At 41.2% G+C, this 15,968-nt stretch overlaps 1 protein-coding gene across 1 annotated transcript in view; it reads left to right on the top strand.

Annotated features, from left to right (window-relative positions):
* Positions 1–15,968, top strand: part of LOC109922461 (ribosome quality control complex subunit NEMF-like) — a 134,024-nt gene that overhangs the window by 75,320 nt on the left and 42,736 nt on the right. Inside the window, exons 17-19 of the mRNA XM_048600086.1 lie at positions 2,231–2,334; positions 13,798–13,860; positions 13,948–14,060. Coding sequence (XP_048456043.1) covers positions 2,231–2,334; positions 13,798–13,860; positions 13,948–14,060 — 280 coding nt within the window. The remainder of the gene's footprint in view (positions 1–2,230; positions 2,335–13,797; positions 13,861–13,947; positions 14,061–15,968) is intronic.

Below are 15,968 nucleotides of genomic sequence, written 5' to 3'. Positions count from 1 at the left end.
GTTGGACCATACTTACCACTTAACAACCTAGGCTACAGCAGTGTAGCAATCATTAGTGAATGTTTCCACCTCTGATCTTTATAGTGCAGAGAGGTTAATTGATAAAGCAGCTCCGGAAGGATGTGTATAGGACACTACCCTGAGGACCCCCTGCAGGCATGTTCAGGGACTGAGTTGATTGGCCTCCAACTATCATTATATAATTTTTTTTTGTGCTATACATGACTCCAGCCAATGGAAACCGTATCCCCTGATTTCCATTCAGTTAACTTTGGCTAAGGTTCCTTGGTGTCAAACACATGGTTCTCATGTCATCTCTGGAATTCAGTTGTTGTTGTTGATATTTGATCAAGACTGTCATAATGATTAGATTTGTATGCTCCTGGAGGAACACAAACCGAGTATCAGTGAGCCGACTATAATGAAGTAAATGGTGAGAGTGTGTCCATACGCTGGATGTGAGTACTATCAATCTGCTGTTGAAGATGACAGGATCTGTATATTCTGTCTTAATTTGTCAACTGTTTTGAGCTTGCTATAAGAAATAGTGAGATTGAAAGGGCAGGAGCCTTGAAATTGGTGATTTTGACTGACATTCTGCTCATGACCTGAGCCTTTTGCTCAATGGTCTGGCATGGAAGTCTGATTGAGTGTGATGCCTCCACTTTGTACTATTACTTGGCTGCCCGCCTACTAATTTAGCTGTCTGATGTTGATATGCAAGCTAAAACTGCAGTGTCAAGGAGGTATGGGCAGCACGGTTCTTTCCTCACCCTGCCAGAAAATGTAAAATCCAGCCCTTGGTAGATTTTAGGACAGTTTTATGCTGCTTTGTATGAGATAAGAATTTAAGCTTCTATAGGTATTTTATAAAGAATACATGCAGTCACCATCCAGCAGAGGTCTTTATCTTGTCAATTCGGACTAGCTTCAAGCCTGGGAGAAATGAAAGCACAATCCACTTACGTGCTGCACTATCAAGTAATTGAAGGATTTTTTCATACTCCGATAAATTAGACACAGTCTGCAAGTTGATGCCATGTAAAAAAGTCAATAAATATAAATTTGCAACTTTTCAATTCATGTTTTGTTGAATAAGGTTTAGCTAGGTTTTTTTAAACAGATTATAAAGTCCATAATGCCTACCAAACAGCTTCATAGGCCCTGAAAAACTAATTTTATATTGTTAAAATATCAAGTTTCTCTATTATGATAATTTGCATATTAAGGATGCTTCATTGTGATTGACTGCTTATCCTACTTAATGGCATCAAGTTGTTGCCTGAAGGTCACTTTGACTTGGCATGAACTAAAACTGACATAAAGAGGAAATCCAATCCACAAAGATGTCTTCATCTTTGTGGGCAGGTTTCTTCCAGATCAGCAACAAGTTGTGCAAGATCCAGGCCAGTGTGTCATTTGAGTAGACATTAGTGAAACAGTACAAGTGCCAGTCGTCCTTTTAAAATTGAATTTGAATTCAGTGCATTTATTAAAACGGCAGTTTTGATCTATTCTGAATCATGTGCTTTTTATATCAAGTGCTGCATATGACTTCTGTCAATTTCTAAAAATATCCTAATGCATTTATCAAGGTACATTTAATTCCAATGATTGAAGCATTTTAATAAATCTGTAGCAAGTCTTCTTAACTCTAGAGAAAAGAAGCCTCAGCCTATTCAGCCTCTCCCTATAGCTCAAACTCTGCACGATAAATTAAGGTAACCTTCTCACATTTCAAGCTAGCCATTATAACAGATAAACTGAAAAGTTAGCAGCAAATCTTAAATTCTTGAGTGTTGAGGCTAAGGGGTGACCTAAAAGAGGTTTATAAAATCATGAGGGGTACAGATAGGATAAATAGTCAAGCTCTTTTTCCCAGGGTAGGGGAGTCCAAAACTAGAGGGCATAGGTTTAAGGTGAAAGGGGAAAGATTTGAAGGGATCTGAGGCATAACTTTTTCATGCAAAGGGTGGTGCTTGTATGGAACTAGCCACCAGAGGAGGTGGTGGAGGCAGGTACGGTTGCAATATTTAAAAGGCATCTGGATGGATACATGAATAGGAAGGGTTTAGAGAGATTTGGGCTAAATGCCAGCAAAAGGGACTAAATCAGTTTAGGATATCTGGTTGGTGCGAAACAGTTGGACTGAAGGGTCTGTTTCCCTGCTGTATAACTCTGATTCAATGACTCAGTGCAAATTATTACTAACTTTTATTTTCTTTGTTAGGTTTGAGAAGTTCTTGTGGTTTATCAGCAGTGAAAACTACCTTGTAATAGCTGGTCGAGACCAACAACAAAATGAGTTGATCGTCAAACGGTATCTTAAATCAGGTTTGTATTGTTATTTTCTTTTTCCAGAGGTCATTGTCTATTGCATCTACATTTATTAACGTGCAATTCACTGTGGTTGGTACCTGATGCAAAATCATCAAATTGGGATAAGTTGTTGAAACTCTGCCAAATAGCTTCTAGAAAAGTAGATTGATTACGTAATAGCCTGTATTGTAGTCAAATCTCATTCATCCGGGAAATTGATTCTCCCACCAAGCCATCTTATCTTGATTGTGTTCCTGAATCTGTTACTTAGTTTAGTAAATTACCAGGCAATAAATGAAGATATGTTTCTTAACCTAGCTGTTAAGTTTACATTTCGCAAATTCCCATTATAGTATTTGATTCTGCTTGGTAGAAACAGCAACTCGAAAATTATTCCTAGGCACTTCACAGGAATGTTATCAATAAATTTAGTAAGTCACGCGTATATTTAATGGAAGATGAAATCACAGAGATTTAAAGTGCATAAGAGATTTAGAATTGATCATATTTGTAATCGACATAAGCAAATTCAACTTGAAAGACTTTGAGTGCATAGAGAGTGAAAAACATGAGATTAGCCAGGAAAGTATTGGAGTGATCACAAAGGTACATGTCATGGAGTATTTTACAGGAAGAGAGAGGCAGAGAGGATTTCACAGCTCAGGATTTGAGCACCTGAAGACATGGAACCCAGTAGTATGCTAAAGGGAGTTATAAATGAGTTAGATGCCAGAACTGGAGGAACATGAGGAGGGTTGTTTTGCGGACCGGAGACCTGTAACCAGTGGTGTTCGCAGCAATCTGTGCTAGATCCACTGTTGTTTGTCATTGATATAAATGATTTAGATGAGAATTTGGGAAGCAGGCTTAATAAGTTTACAGATAAGGATTTAGAATAGATTTGTAGCTCGGGTTGTGGATGTTGTAGTTGGTTGGCTCGCCGAGCTGGTTCGTTGTTTCGCAGACGTTTCGTTACCCTGCTGGGTAACGTCATCAGTGTAGCCTCCGATGAAGCGCCATTATGTTTTCCTGCCTGTTGTTTACACTGTGGAGTCTGTTGAGCTGGATTACCTCACTTCCGGTTTTCCTTTGCAGTGGAGTGTATATGGGGTCGAGCTCTGTGTGTTTGTTGATGGCTTTCTTCGTGGAGTACCAGGCTTCTAGGAATTCCCGTGCTTGTCTCTGCTTTGCTTTTCCCAGGATTTTGGTGGTGTCCCAGTCGAAAGGAGAACCACCAATATCCTAGATGACACCAAGATTGGTGGTATAATGGACAGTGAAAAAGGTTATCTAAGATTACAAAAGAATCTTGATCAGTTGGGCCAATGTCCTGAGGAATGACAGATGGAATTTAATTTGGATAATTGAGAGATACAGCAGTTTGGTAAGATGAACAAGGGCAGGACTTATACAGCTGATGTTAGGGCCCTCGGTACTGTTGTTGAACAGACAGACCTGGGGTTCAGGTACATACATGGAAAGTTACATCACAGGTAGGTAGGGTGGTAAAGAAGGCATTTAGCATATTTCAGAACCCCCTTCCCCTCCCCCATTTCTGATGAAGGGTCTAGGCCCGAAACGTCAGCCTTCCTGCTCCTATGATGCTGCTTGGCCTGCTGTGTTCATTCAGCTCTATGTCCATTCAGCTCTATGTCTTGTTATTTAACATTCTTGCTTTCATTGCTCAGACCATTGAATGTGGGAGTTGGGATGTCATGTTGCGGTTGTGCAGGACGTTGGTGAGACCGTTTTTGGAGTTCTGTGTACAGTTATGGTTGCCCTGCTGTAGGAAGAATATTATTAAATTGGAGAGAGTTCAGAAAAGGTTTAGAAGGCTGTTGCTTGGACTGGAGAGTTTGACTTATAAAGAAAGACTGGGTAGGCTGGGCTTTTTGTTTTACACTGGAGCACAGGAGGTTGAGGGATAATCTTAGAGGTTTGTAAAATCTCAAGAAGCATAGATAAAATGAATAGCCAGGGTCTTTTTTTTTGCCTAGGGTGGGGGAGTTCAAAACTAGGGGGCATACTTTTAAGGTGAGAGGAGAAAGATTTGAAAGTGATCTGAGAGGCAACTTTTTCACACACAGCTGAAGCAGGAGACTCCTTCATGAAAATAAATACAATGCTGGTCCAAGGCAGTGAAAGACCATCTCTGGGACTGCTTGGAATCGGTCGACTGGACCGTATAGCGGAAGACCTAGACGAGTATGACACCATAGTCAAGGACTTCATTAGCAAATGTATATAGGACTGCATGCTAAAGAAGTTGATCCGAGTATTCCCCAACCATAAACCTTGGATGAACCAGGAAGCCTACTCCCTACTGAAGACCAGATGTGCAGCATTCAAGACTGGTGACCCGGACCAGTACAGGAAATTCAGATATGACCTTTGCAAAGCTATCAGTGCCAAGAGGCAGTATCAGACCAAGCTGGAGGTCCAAATCTATCAAACAGACTCCCGCAGCCTACGGCAAGGCCTAAATGATATTATGGGATTCAAAATTAAGCAGCACAAGGTAGTGGACAAAGACACATCCCTCCCTGACAAGCTGAATGCTTTCTATGCTCGGTTTGCGCAACGGTCACGCCTGCCCTGACAACCCCAGACACACCTGTCCCCTCCGTCACCACTTCAGACATCAGATTGGCTTTCCTCGGAGTCAACCCAAGGAAACTGACGGGTCAGAATGGTATCCCCGGCTGCACGCTCAGATCCTGTGCAGACCAACAGGCGGAGGTATTCACCGACATCTTCAGCTTCTCCCTCCGACAAGCTGAAGTCCCCACCTGCTTCAAGAAGACCGCCATCATTCCAGTACCTAAAAGCACATACAATGTGTCTTAATGACAAGCACCCAGTGGCTCTGACCTCAATAGTCACGAAGGCTTCAAGAGGCTGGTCATGGCCCATATCAACTCCAGTCTCCTGGCCCGCTTCGATCCCCTACAGTTTGGCGACTGACATAATAAGTCCACAGAGGATGCCAAATCCCTAGCCCTGCATTCAGCCCTGGAACATCTGGACATCAAAGACACAAAGACTCCTGCTTGTCGACTACAGCTCTGCCTTCAACACTATTATCCCCACCAGACTGATCTCAAAACTCCATGATCTTGATCTCAGCTCCACTGTCTGCAACTGGATCCTCAGCTTTCTGACCCACAGACCACAATCAGTGAAGATAGGTAATTGCTCCTCCTCCACAATAACAGTCAACACTAGAGCCACCCAAGGACGCATTCTCAGCTTACTACTGTACTCCATTTACATAGAACAAAGAAAATTACAGTACAGGAACAGGCCCTTCAGCTCTCCAAGCCTGCACTGACATGGTGCCCATCACAACTAAAACCCCCAACCCTTCTGAGGACCGTATCCCTCTAATCCCATCCTATTCGTATATTTGTCAAGATGCCCTTAAAAAGCCACTGTCGTATCTGGTTCTGCTACCTCTCTTGGCAGCGAGTTCCAGGCACCCACCACCCTCTGTTTTAAAAAAAAAAAACTTGCCTAGTAAGTCGCCTTTAAACCTTGCCCCTTGCACCTTAAACCCTTGGCCCCTGGTAACTGACTCTTCCACCCTGGGAAAAAGCATCTGACTATCCACTCTGTCTGTGCCCATGACTTCTATCAGGTCCCCCCTCAACCTCCATCGTGCCAGAGAGAACAACCCAAGTTTCTCCAACCTCTCCTCATAGCTAATGCCCTCCATATCAGACCACATCCTTCTGGTAGTGTGGCGACCAGAATTGAACACAATATTCCAAATGCGGCCTAACTAAGCTTCTGTAAAGCTGCAACATTACCTGCCAATTTTTAAACTAAATGGCCGATGAAGGCAAGCATGTCATCTGCCTTGTTGACTACCTTCTCCACCTGCGTTGCCACTTTCAGTGACCTGTGTACCTGTACACCCAGATCCCTCTGCCTATCAGTACCCTGAAGGGTTCTGCCGTTTACTGTATATTTTCCATCTGGATTAGACTTTCCAAAATGCATTACCTCACACTTTTTTCCCAATTAAACTCCATCTGCCATCTCTCTGCCCAAGTCACCAATCAATCTATATCCTCCTGTATCTTTTGACAATCCGCATCGCTATCTGCAATTCCACCAACCTTTGTGTCATCAACAAACTTACTAATCAGACCAGTTACGTTCTCCTCCAGATCATTTATATAGATTACAAACAGCAAAGGTCCCAACGCTGATTCCTGAGGAACGCCTGTAGTCACAGCCCTCCATTCAGAAACGCACCCTTCCACTGCTACCCTCTGTATTCTGTGACTAAGTCAGTTGTTTTTTTATCCATCTTTGCAAGCTCACCTCTGACCCCATGCAACTTTACCTTCTGTATCAGTCTGCCATGAGGGACCTTGTCAAAGGCCTTACTGAAGTTCATGTAGGCAACATCCACTGCCCTACCCTCATCTTCGTCACTTCCTCAAAAAACTCAACCAAGTTAGTGAGATATGACCTCCCCTTCACAAAACCATGTTGCCTCTCGCTAATATGCCCACTTATTCCCAAGTGGGAGTAAATTCTGTCTCGAAGAATCCTCACCAATAATTTCCCTTCCACTGATGTAAGGCTCACTGGCCTGTAATTAGCTGGATTATACTTGCCACCCTTCTTAAACAAAGGAACAACATTGGCTATTCTCCAATCTTTTGGGACCTCCCCTGTAGCCAGTGAGGATACAAAGATTTCCTTCAAGGCCCCAGCAATTTCCTCCCTTGCCTCTCTCAGTATTCTGGGGTATATCCCATCAGGCCCTGGAGACTTGTCTACCTTAATGTTTTTCAAGACCCCCAATACCTCCTCCCTTTTGATCTCAACATGACCCAAACTATCTACACACCCTTCCCCAGACTCATCATCCACCATGTCCTTCTCTATGGTGAATACTGACACAAAGTACTCATTTAATACCTTGCCCATTTCTTTTGGCTCCACACATAAATTCCCTTCCCTGTCCTTGAGTGGGCCAACCCTCTGCCTGGCTACCCTCTTGCTCTTTATATATGTATAAAAAGCCTTGGGATTTTCCTTAATCCTGTTGGCCAATTACTTTTCATAACTCCTTTTAGCCCTCCTGACTCCTTAAGTTTCTTTCAACTTTCCTTGCTTCGTGTGTTCCCAACCTCCTAGCCTTGATAAATGCTTCCTTTTTCTTTTTGATTAGGCTCACAATATCTCTCGTTATCCAAGGTTCCCTAAACTTGCCGTACTTATCCTTCATCCTTAAAGGAACGTGCTGATCCTGAGTTCCAACCAACTTACACTTGAAACCCTCCACACATACCATATGTTGATTTACCCTCGAACATCTGACTCCAATTTACATTCTTCAGTTCCTGCCTAATATTGTAATTAGCCTCCCCCCAATTTAGCACCTTCACCTGAAAACTACACCGATCTTTATCCATCAGTACCTTAAAGCTTACTGAAATGTGATCACTGTTCCCGAGCTTTTTTGTCTTTATTCATTCACGGAACGAGGGCATTGCTGCCTAGCCAGCAGCGCCCTCCCTAATTACCCAGAGGGCAGTTGAGAGTAAACACGTTGCTGTGGGTCTGGAGTCACATGTAGGCCAGACCAGGTAAGGAAGGCAGTTTCCTTCCCTAAAGGACACTAGTGAACTAGATGGGTTTTTCCTGACAATCGACAATGGATTCATGGTCATCATTAGATTGTCAATTCCAGATATTTATTGAATTCAAATTCCACCATCTGCCGTGGTGGGATTCGAACCCAGGTCTCCAGAACATTATCTGGGTCTCTGGATTAACAGTCCAGCGATATTACCACTAGGTCATCGCCTCACCAGCAGAGCTGCTCCCCTACTCAGAAGTCGACCACCTGGCCGGGCTCATTCCCCAATTCTAGGTCCAGTACAGCCCCTTTACTAGTTGAACTATCTATATACCGTTTCAAGAAGCCCTCCTGGATGCTCCTTACAAACTTTGCCCCGCCCGAGCTCCAAGCACTAAGTGAGTCCCAGTCGATATATGGGAAGTTAAAATCACCCACGGCAACAACCCTGTTACTTTTACTTTTACATTTTGCCAAAATCTGCCTACATATCTGTTCTTCTATCTCCCGTTGGCTGTTGGGAGGCCTATAGTAAACCCCAAACAATATGATTGCACCCTTCCTGTTCCATATTGCCTCGCTGAATGAGCCATCCAAGGTGTCCTCTAGCAGTACAGCTGTGATATACTCCTCAACAAGTAGTGCAATCCCCCCATCCTTTTTATATCCCCCTCTATCCAGCCTTAAACATCTGTATCGTGGAATGTTAAGCTGGCGGTCCTGTCCCACCTGTAACCAAGTTTCTGTAATTGTAAAAACAACATAGTTCCAAGTACTAATCCAAGCTCTAAGTTCATTTGCCTTACCCTGTTACACTTCTTTCATTGAAACAGGTGCACTTCAGTCCACCAGACCCCCTTTGATCAGCAACCACAAACCATCTACGACTGTGTTGCCAAATTCCGAACGAATGCCATCTACAAGTTTGCTGACAACACCACCATAGTGGGGCGGATATCTTAACAATTACGCGTCAAACCACAGAAGGGAGATATAGGACTTGGTGATGTTGTGCAATGAAAACAATCTGTCTCTCAATGTCGGCAGAACTAAAGAACTGATTTTTGACTTCAGAAAGAAAGGAGGTGAACACACCCCCATCTATATCAATGGAACTGAGGTTGAGTGGGTGAAGAGCATCAAGTTCCTCGGAGTGACAATAACTGACAACCTGTCCTGGACTTCCCACGTAGATGCGACAGTCTAGATGGCACAACAACATCTCCTTTTTCTCGGGCAGCTCCGGAAATTTGGCATGGCCATAAGGTCCCTCGCCAACTTCTACAGATGCACCATTTAAAACCTTCTGTTGGGTGCATAAGGGCCTGGTATGGCAACTGCTGTGCCCAAGACCATAAGAAACTACAGAAGGTGGTGTGCACAGCCCAGACCATCACGGAAGTCAACCTTCCATGCATGGACTCCATTTACATGGCTCGCTGCCGTGGAAAGGCTGCCAACGTCTTCAAAGACCCATCACACCCTGGTAATGATTTCCTTCAACCTCTTCCATCAGGCAGAATGTTCAAAAGTCTGAACACGCACAAGCAAGTTCAGGAACAGCTGCTACCTGGCTGTTATCAGATTGATGAATGGACTCTCTAGCCTCCAATAACGCTGATCTTGCTAATGTCGATCTCGCCTAGCGCACGCCCTGTGCAATAGAACCTGTATGCCTCTAAGTCTTGATATATACATCCTTCACTTACTGTGATCTTCCTGTATGGCTTGTAAACAAAGATTTTCACTGTATTTTGGTACATGTGACAATCAATCAATTTGTATGTGGAATGAACTGCCGGAGGAAGTGGCAGACGCAAGTAGAGTTACAATACTTAAAAGACATTTGGACAGGTACATGATTAGGAAAGGTTTAGAGAGGTATGGGCCAAACACACAAATAGAAATTTAATTTAGTTTGGGAAACATGGTCAGCATGGATGAGTTGGACCAAAGGGTCTGCTTCCATGCTGTATGACTGTGTATGACAAGAACTAGGAAGGTTGTACAGCTGAGGATGCTAGAAATTGGGAGTTTGGGGTCACAGTGGGATTTGAACACACAGTTGAGAATTGTAAAATCAGGATGTTGCTGAGCCAGCAGTCATTGTAGGCCATTGAGCAGATTAATGTCTGAATGAAGCTTGGCAAGAGTCAGAATTTGGACAGTAGAGTTTCAAATGAATTTAAGCGTATTTAATGAAATCTAGATACAACAAAGTGTGGATAAGTTAAAACGGGTAGAGACAAGAACACAATCAAAAGTAAATGGCTTGGTGGGAGGTTTAACTCCTGGAATTAATGAATTGTTTGGACACCGGCTGTCACAGTTACAGAGCAGGTTATTGGGCTGGAAATTCCTCTCCGGATCAAACAGGAAACCAGGTTGTGAATTGTGGCTTAGTCTCTGCCAGGGAGGGACTGGCAAATTAAAGTAGTGCCTATTTACTCCACTGAAAAGTATTAGTATCTAAAATATTATGAGAGTTATTTATGTGCAACCTGTGCAAAGAAAGGGCCTGGGCAAGGGTAGGAATTCACTCCCCACATAAATTGTTAGTTACTTAGGAGATGTGAACCACGTTTAAAAAAAACTGCAGAGAAATTATTTCCATGGCTGAGTCTCTTGATAACTCCAGAATGTTCTTGAGCATAATTCTGTTCCTGTGCAGTTTGTGAAATGCTCTGCCAGTGGGGGAAAAAAACCAAGGCGGCGCCCAAATAAACACAGTAAATATGAGCGCATGGGATGGAATGATGTCACTGGCATGACTAGCAGAATATAGTTCATGGGCAGTGGGAATGCTTTGGGCTTCTTGGCAAATTTCTCTATTTCTGTAGTTTCCCAAATAGTACATTTGCAAATAACAATTCTTTATTAAAATAAAAAATTGCTATTAATTAGCATTTACTTTAGTAGGGGTTGCTTACAATAATTCTACCACAGCTGACTTTTCTTAATAGGAACTTAAGTGCCATATATTTTCAAGTAACAGTTGATCTTGTGTAAAATCTTGCACAAATGTTTGACCAAAAATCCTTACCGTTTCATATATCACATAAGTTCTCATTGGTGTGTTCTGCGTTCCTGCCAAACCTTCCCTTTTTAATATGACCATATAATATTAAGCTGAAATAACATACATCCCAGAGATGACTAATATTTATATAGCATCTAGGTAATTTAAGATATCAGAGCATTAAAGGTTGGAAGTCATCTTCCAGTTAGGTGCCCAAGAATAAATGGGCAAATACAGGAAAGCCTAGCTTATGACTGCAGTTAAAAAATGAAGTCGCAAAATAGGTCCATAAAAATCACCAGAATGCATGCTCAGTTTCTTGTGGATTTATCTGAATTTTCCCTGGAAAAAGTAAAAAACGTTGGGCATTGAGGATCTCAAAGTTAGTCCTGGATGGTGTACCTGGTCTTATGAAGAGAAACATTTTGTACAGGGACAAAAATCAAGATTTCATAGCATCTTCCGGCAGAACTTGACAGTAGACTTATTGAATTTCAGCATATCAGAAAAATGGATACAAATTGGCCTGTATTTGGAACATTGTTGAGTTTTGACATGTCAGTCAATTAAACAGTGACCAAAGTTGGAAATAAAACTGTTATGGAAAGCAACATGAAAGGATTAAATTCACCATTGTACTGTTGCCATTGTACACAAGAGAAAAAACAGTATTTCTCAAAAGGAGTAATCTTCAACATACATGATAAAGGATGGATGGATGAACGCAGCTTGAAAATATGGCTGAGGAGAGCTTAAATTTTCTGACTATAGGATTATACAAAGAAAACGCTTCTTATTGGAGATATGTTCAGATCACACCTTGTTGATGTTTTGCAATCTAACTTCAACAGCAGTGATATTGCTGTGACTTTGAATATGGCTGGTCAGCCCATTAGATCATTGAATGCCTTTTCAAAGGAGTTGTTCAGAGAGAAAGTGAAGAAAAAGTGGAATGATCGGGTTGTTGGAGAAGAGATGACATTCACCAAGGGCTGCAGCGTATGAGCTCTGACATTAGCAACCTTTTTTGCATGGGGTGTGGAGGACGTGGATAAAATCAGAGCCGAGATTATCATCAAATTGTTCAAGAAATATCGGACATTCAGTATACTTGATAGTACAGATGATTATTTGTGGATTAATATGGCTGATGACATGACATGACTGCTATTGAAGATGATGTTGATCTGTCTGACGTAATAATGCAAGATGCAGATTGGATATTTGGTCCTGAAGATGAGGGGTTGAAAATAATTTCTATGAATTTTAATGCATGTTCTACAAATAAGTAGTGTTCTTTTCTGTACTGTGATGAAAATTGAAATTGTATAATTTTATATGCCTCTTGATTTTGAATTTGAGAAATTTAATGAATTTAGTATACAAAACCTAATGGCTGACTAACCTAATGGAAAACCAGAAATGAGGCAATCCAGCTCGACGGACTCCAGAGTTTAAAAACCAGGCGGGAAAACACACCACGTGTCATCGGAGGCTGCACTGATGATGTTACCCAGCAGGGTAATGAAACGTCTGCGGAACAACAAACCAGCTCAGCGAGCCAACTGACCTCAACAATGGCTGACTCTCAATGAAAATTCAAAATAGAAATACTTCTTGATTCCATTCCTGCCATCTTTGGGATGGAGTTAGTAGGGACAGTTTCTGACCTGTCACCTTTGTGATCAGTTGATTTGGTGACCAAAAATAGATAGTTAGCTGAGCGGGTGGATTTCCACCTTCAAATATTCCTCATATAAGTTGATCTATCACCAGTCAAATATTACCCCTATAAGTCAACTTCCTACTGTTTTCCTAAACATCTGGCCACTGCAACTCAACGTTTACACGAATATTGTTATCTTTAACAACTGCATTAGCATTTGAGTCTTTTACAACATCTGAGCAATGGAGTAGAAGTCGATTCAAACCATTGAATGTGATCTGCCAATCCATTGAATCACAGCCAACCTTCCAGACATTTTTCAGGAGGAGAATCCGGATGAAGGCTGGAGCAGTGTTCCAGTACTGTTCAGGAACAGGAAAGCTGGGCTTTTATTGATTGCTTTTTTTAAAAACTCAAGTCCACTGAAATTAGGAAAGGTGAAGTCTTCGTGACACATTCTTTATTGAATCATTTTATCATTTAAGATTTTTCTTAGATCATTCCTCAAACTTCAAAACTGGAAGGAAAAAGAGTAATATTTTAAAATCAAATTCATGTAAACTGTGTTCAAAACTTTTTTTTTTAAAAAAGTTCTGGTATCATTCTGGTGAATTATGAATCATTCTGCGATTGAGGTTTTTGAGGTTTGGTGCCCAGACAGGAATGCAGTACTCTAGACAGTTCTTGCTCTGTAGAACTAAAGCAATGCATTCTGATCTTTGTATTTCATCTGCTTTGTGACGAGTATTTTTCTCACCATGCTTGACTTATTTTGAAAACATTAACTTCTTGTTCAGAACTGATAATCTGAACCTACTGTAATTTCCATGGGCATGTACAAGTCTCCTGGGGATCCAGGAAATTAACTATGGACCTGTACATATTTCTGGGAAATCTGTATAATCCTGGATTTATCAAGTGGTTGTACATATTTCCTCTACCTATCTCCTTCCTGTATTATTCCTGTGGGTCAAAAGTGTTGATGAATTATTCAAAACCAAAATGCATTAAAACTAAGCTGTATCCTTTTTAAATGACCACACATACGTAGATCACTGGCCCGCTGGTGATGAGTAGGAACTGTAACCATTTTCACTGTTTTTCCTGAACCTTGGAATACTGAGGCCAGTTGTAGCATTATTTTTGTTTTGTTCTTTATCATGGTTCTTGTTCATTTTGAATTTTGTCTTTTAGGTGATATTTATGTACATGCTGATCTCCACGGTGCCACCAGCTGTGTCATCAAGAACCCAAAAGGTCAATTCATTTACTGTTTAATGTTGCAAATTGATTTCCAAGCTTCTTTACATGAACAATTTTATTGAAATTCTTCTTTACAAACAGGTGAACCAATTCCACCACGTACCTTGACTGAAGCTGGCACAATGGCAGTTTGTTACAGTGCTGCCTGGGAAGCACGTGTAATTACTAGTGCTTGGTGGGTCTATCATAACCAGGTAATTAGCCACCATGGCTTTTATTTTCTGCACTATTACACTGTGGAAGTCCTCACATGAAACCTCTCTTGTCAAAGTAGATTGCTAATCTTTTGACTACAAAAGAAAGATGTACTTTCTTGCCTCTGGAGGTCCAAAATTTCACAGCCAATGGATCACATTTGAAGTGTTGTGGAAAACTCAGCATCTGATATGCATATAGGAAGAACACACAAACAACAATGTGTTAGTGTCCAGTAATGTTGTTTGAACCATAAATATTGACCTTCTAATTGAGGAGAATTCCCCTACTCCTCTTCAAATAGTGATCTTTTACATTCGCTTGAGATGGGCCTCACTTTAACATGTAATTTGAGAATGATTTCGGCAGTACTACATTCCTTCAGTGCATAAACCGTCTGGAGTGGAACGTGAACTCTCAACCTCCTGACTGAAGCGATATTGTGATTTAATGTGCAACGTGGCTGACACAGTATTCTAAATATGTGGGGCTGCTTTTCCTTTTCGCTAGTCAGTAATCTGGCAGCGTGGATTGCCTACCTATTGAAATAGATGGGATAAAAGTTGAATGGACAATTCATTTATGCTAAATTCTGGTCCTGTGGTGAACATAAAAATCTACCATATGTCAGTAAAGATATTTATTATTGAATCAAAATAAGATTTAATTGATAATACATTCTGTTCAAAACAAATATTTGAAAATTATCTATGCATTTTTATTTTATAAATTTTGCAGTGGTCCTGGTTTAGTTAGGATTTGTAGGTAGTAATGGTCGAATAATCAATAAGCAATATTAGCAAAAAGAAAAGCAAATGTCAATGTGTTAAGATCACATGGGGGTTGGGTGTAATTTATAAGATTGGATAGACGACTGGCTAACCAATTAAAGCAGAGAGTTGGGATAAATGATTTCTTTCGTTGGCAAGATGTATGTAGTGGGGTGCCACAGGGATCAGTCCTTGTGCCCCAACTATTTACAGATCCGTGTTAATTACTTGAATGTGAAAATGAAAGGTACTATAAGCCAAATTTGCAGGTAATAGTAAAAGACGTGGGAAAGTAAGTAGCAATAAAGATAAAAATACAGATTTACAAATGGATAGGGATAAGTTAGGTGAATGGGCCAACATTTGGCAGAAGAGGTTTAATGTGGATAAGTGTGTGGTTTTCCATTTTGGTCAGCAGAATAGAAAGGCAACTATTTCTAAACGGAGAGAAACTTCAGAGAGTGCTTCAGTGCTCAGGGATCTGGGTATCCTTGTACACAAATCACAGAGAACTAGTATGCCAGTACTGTAGGTAATAAGGAAGGCAAATGGATTTGTGACATTTATTGCTAAAGGAGTACAGTTGTTGCTGCAACTATACTAGGTATTAGTGAGACTGCAACAAAAACAGAAGTTGCTGGAAAAGCTCAGCAGATGTGCAGCATCTGTGAAGAAAAAAATCAGCTTTTCAGGTACAGTGACCTTTAGTGAGACTGCACCTGGAATATTGCATGCAATTTTGGTCTCTGTACTTGGAGAGATGTTGTTGCATTGGAGGCAGTTCAGAGGACATTGACTAGATTCCAGAGTTGAGGGGTTTGTCTTTTGAAGAGTGAGAGTGTATAAGAGCGACCTTCTCGGAGGCAGTAATAACTCTGAGGCAGAGGAGTTCATTTAAGCTAATCGAGCGGTTTATTACAAACAGTTACCAGTAAAAGCAAGGAGTTCTAGGTAGACTCACAGGAATACAGAACTCACTCTGAGCATGAGTTACAGCTTTTAATACACAGAAATAAACAACTTGACTAGCAATCATCAGCCATTTATCTTCACCACCCTTTCTAGTGTGGTCACTCCCTAGGCCACATCATGTGCTGTCATTTTAGTTTAATATTTTAGTCTAAAATTTTAGTCAGC

Source organism: Rhincodon typus, chromosome 8 (assembly GCF_021869965.1).
Source record: "Rhincodon typus isolate 14 chromosome 8, sRhiTyp1.1, whole genome shotgun sequence".
NCBI lineage: Eukaryota > Metazoa > Chordata > Chondrichthyes > Orectolobiformes > Rhincodontidae > Rhincodon > Rhincodon typus.
The sequence above is the reverse complement of the archived record's forward strand: the minus strand, read 5'-3'. Positions and strand labels throughout refer to the sequence as shown.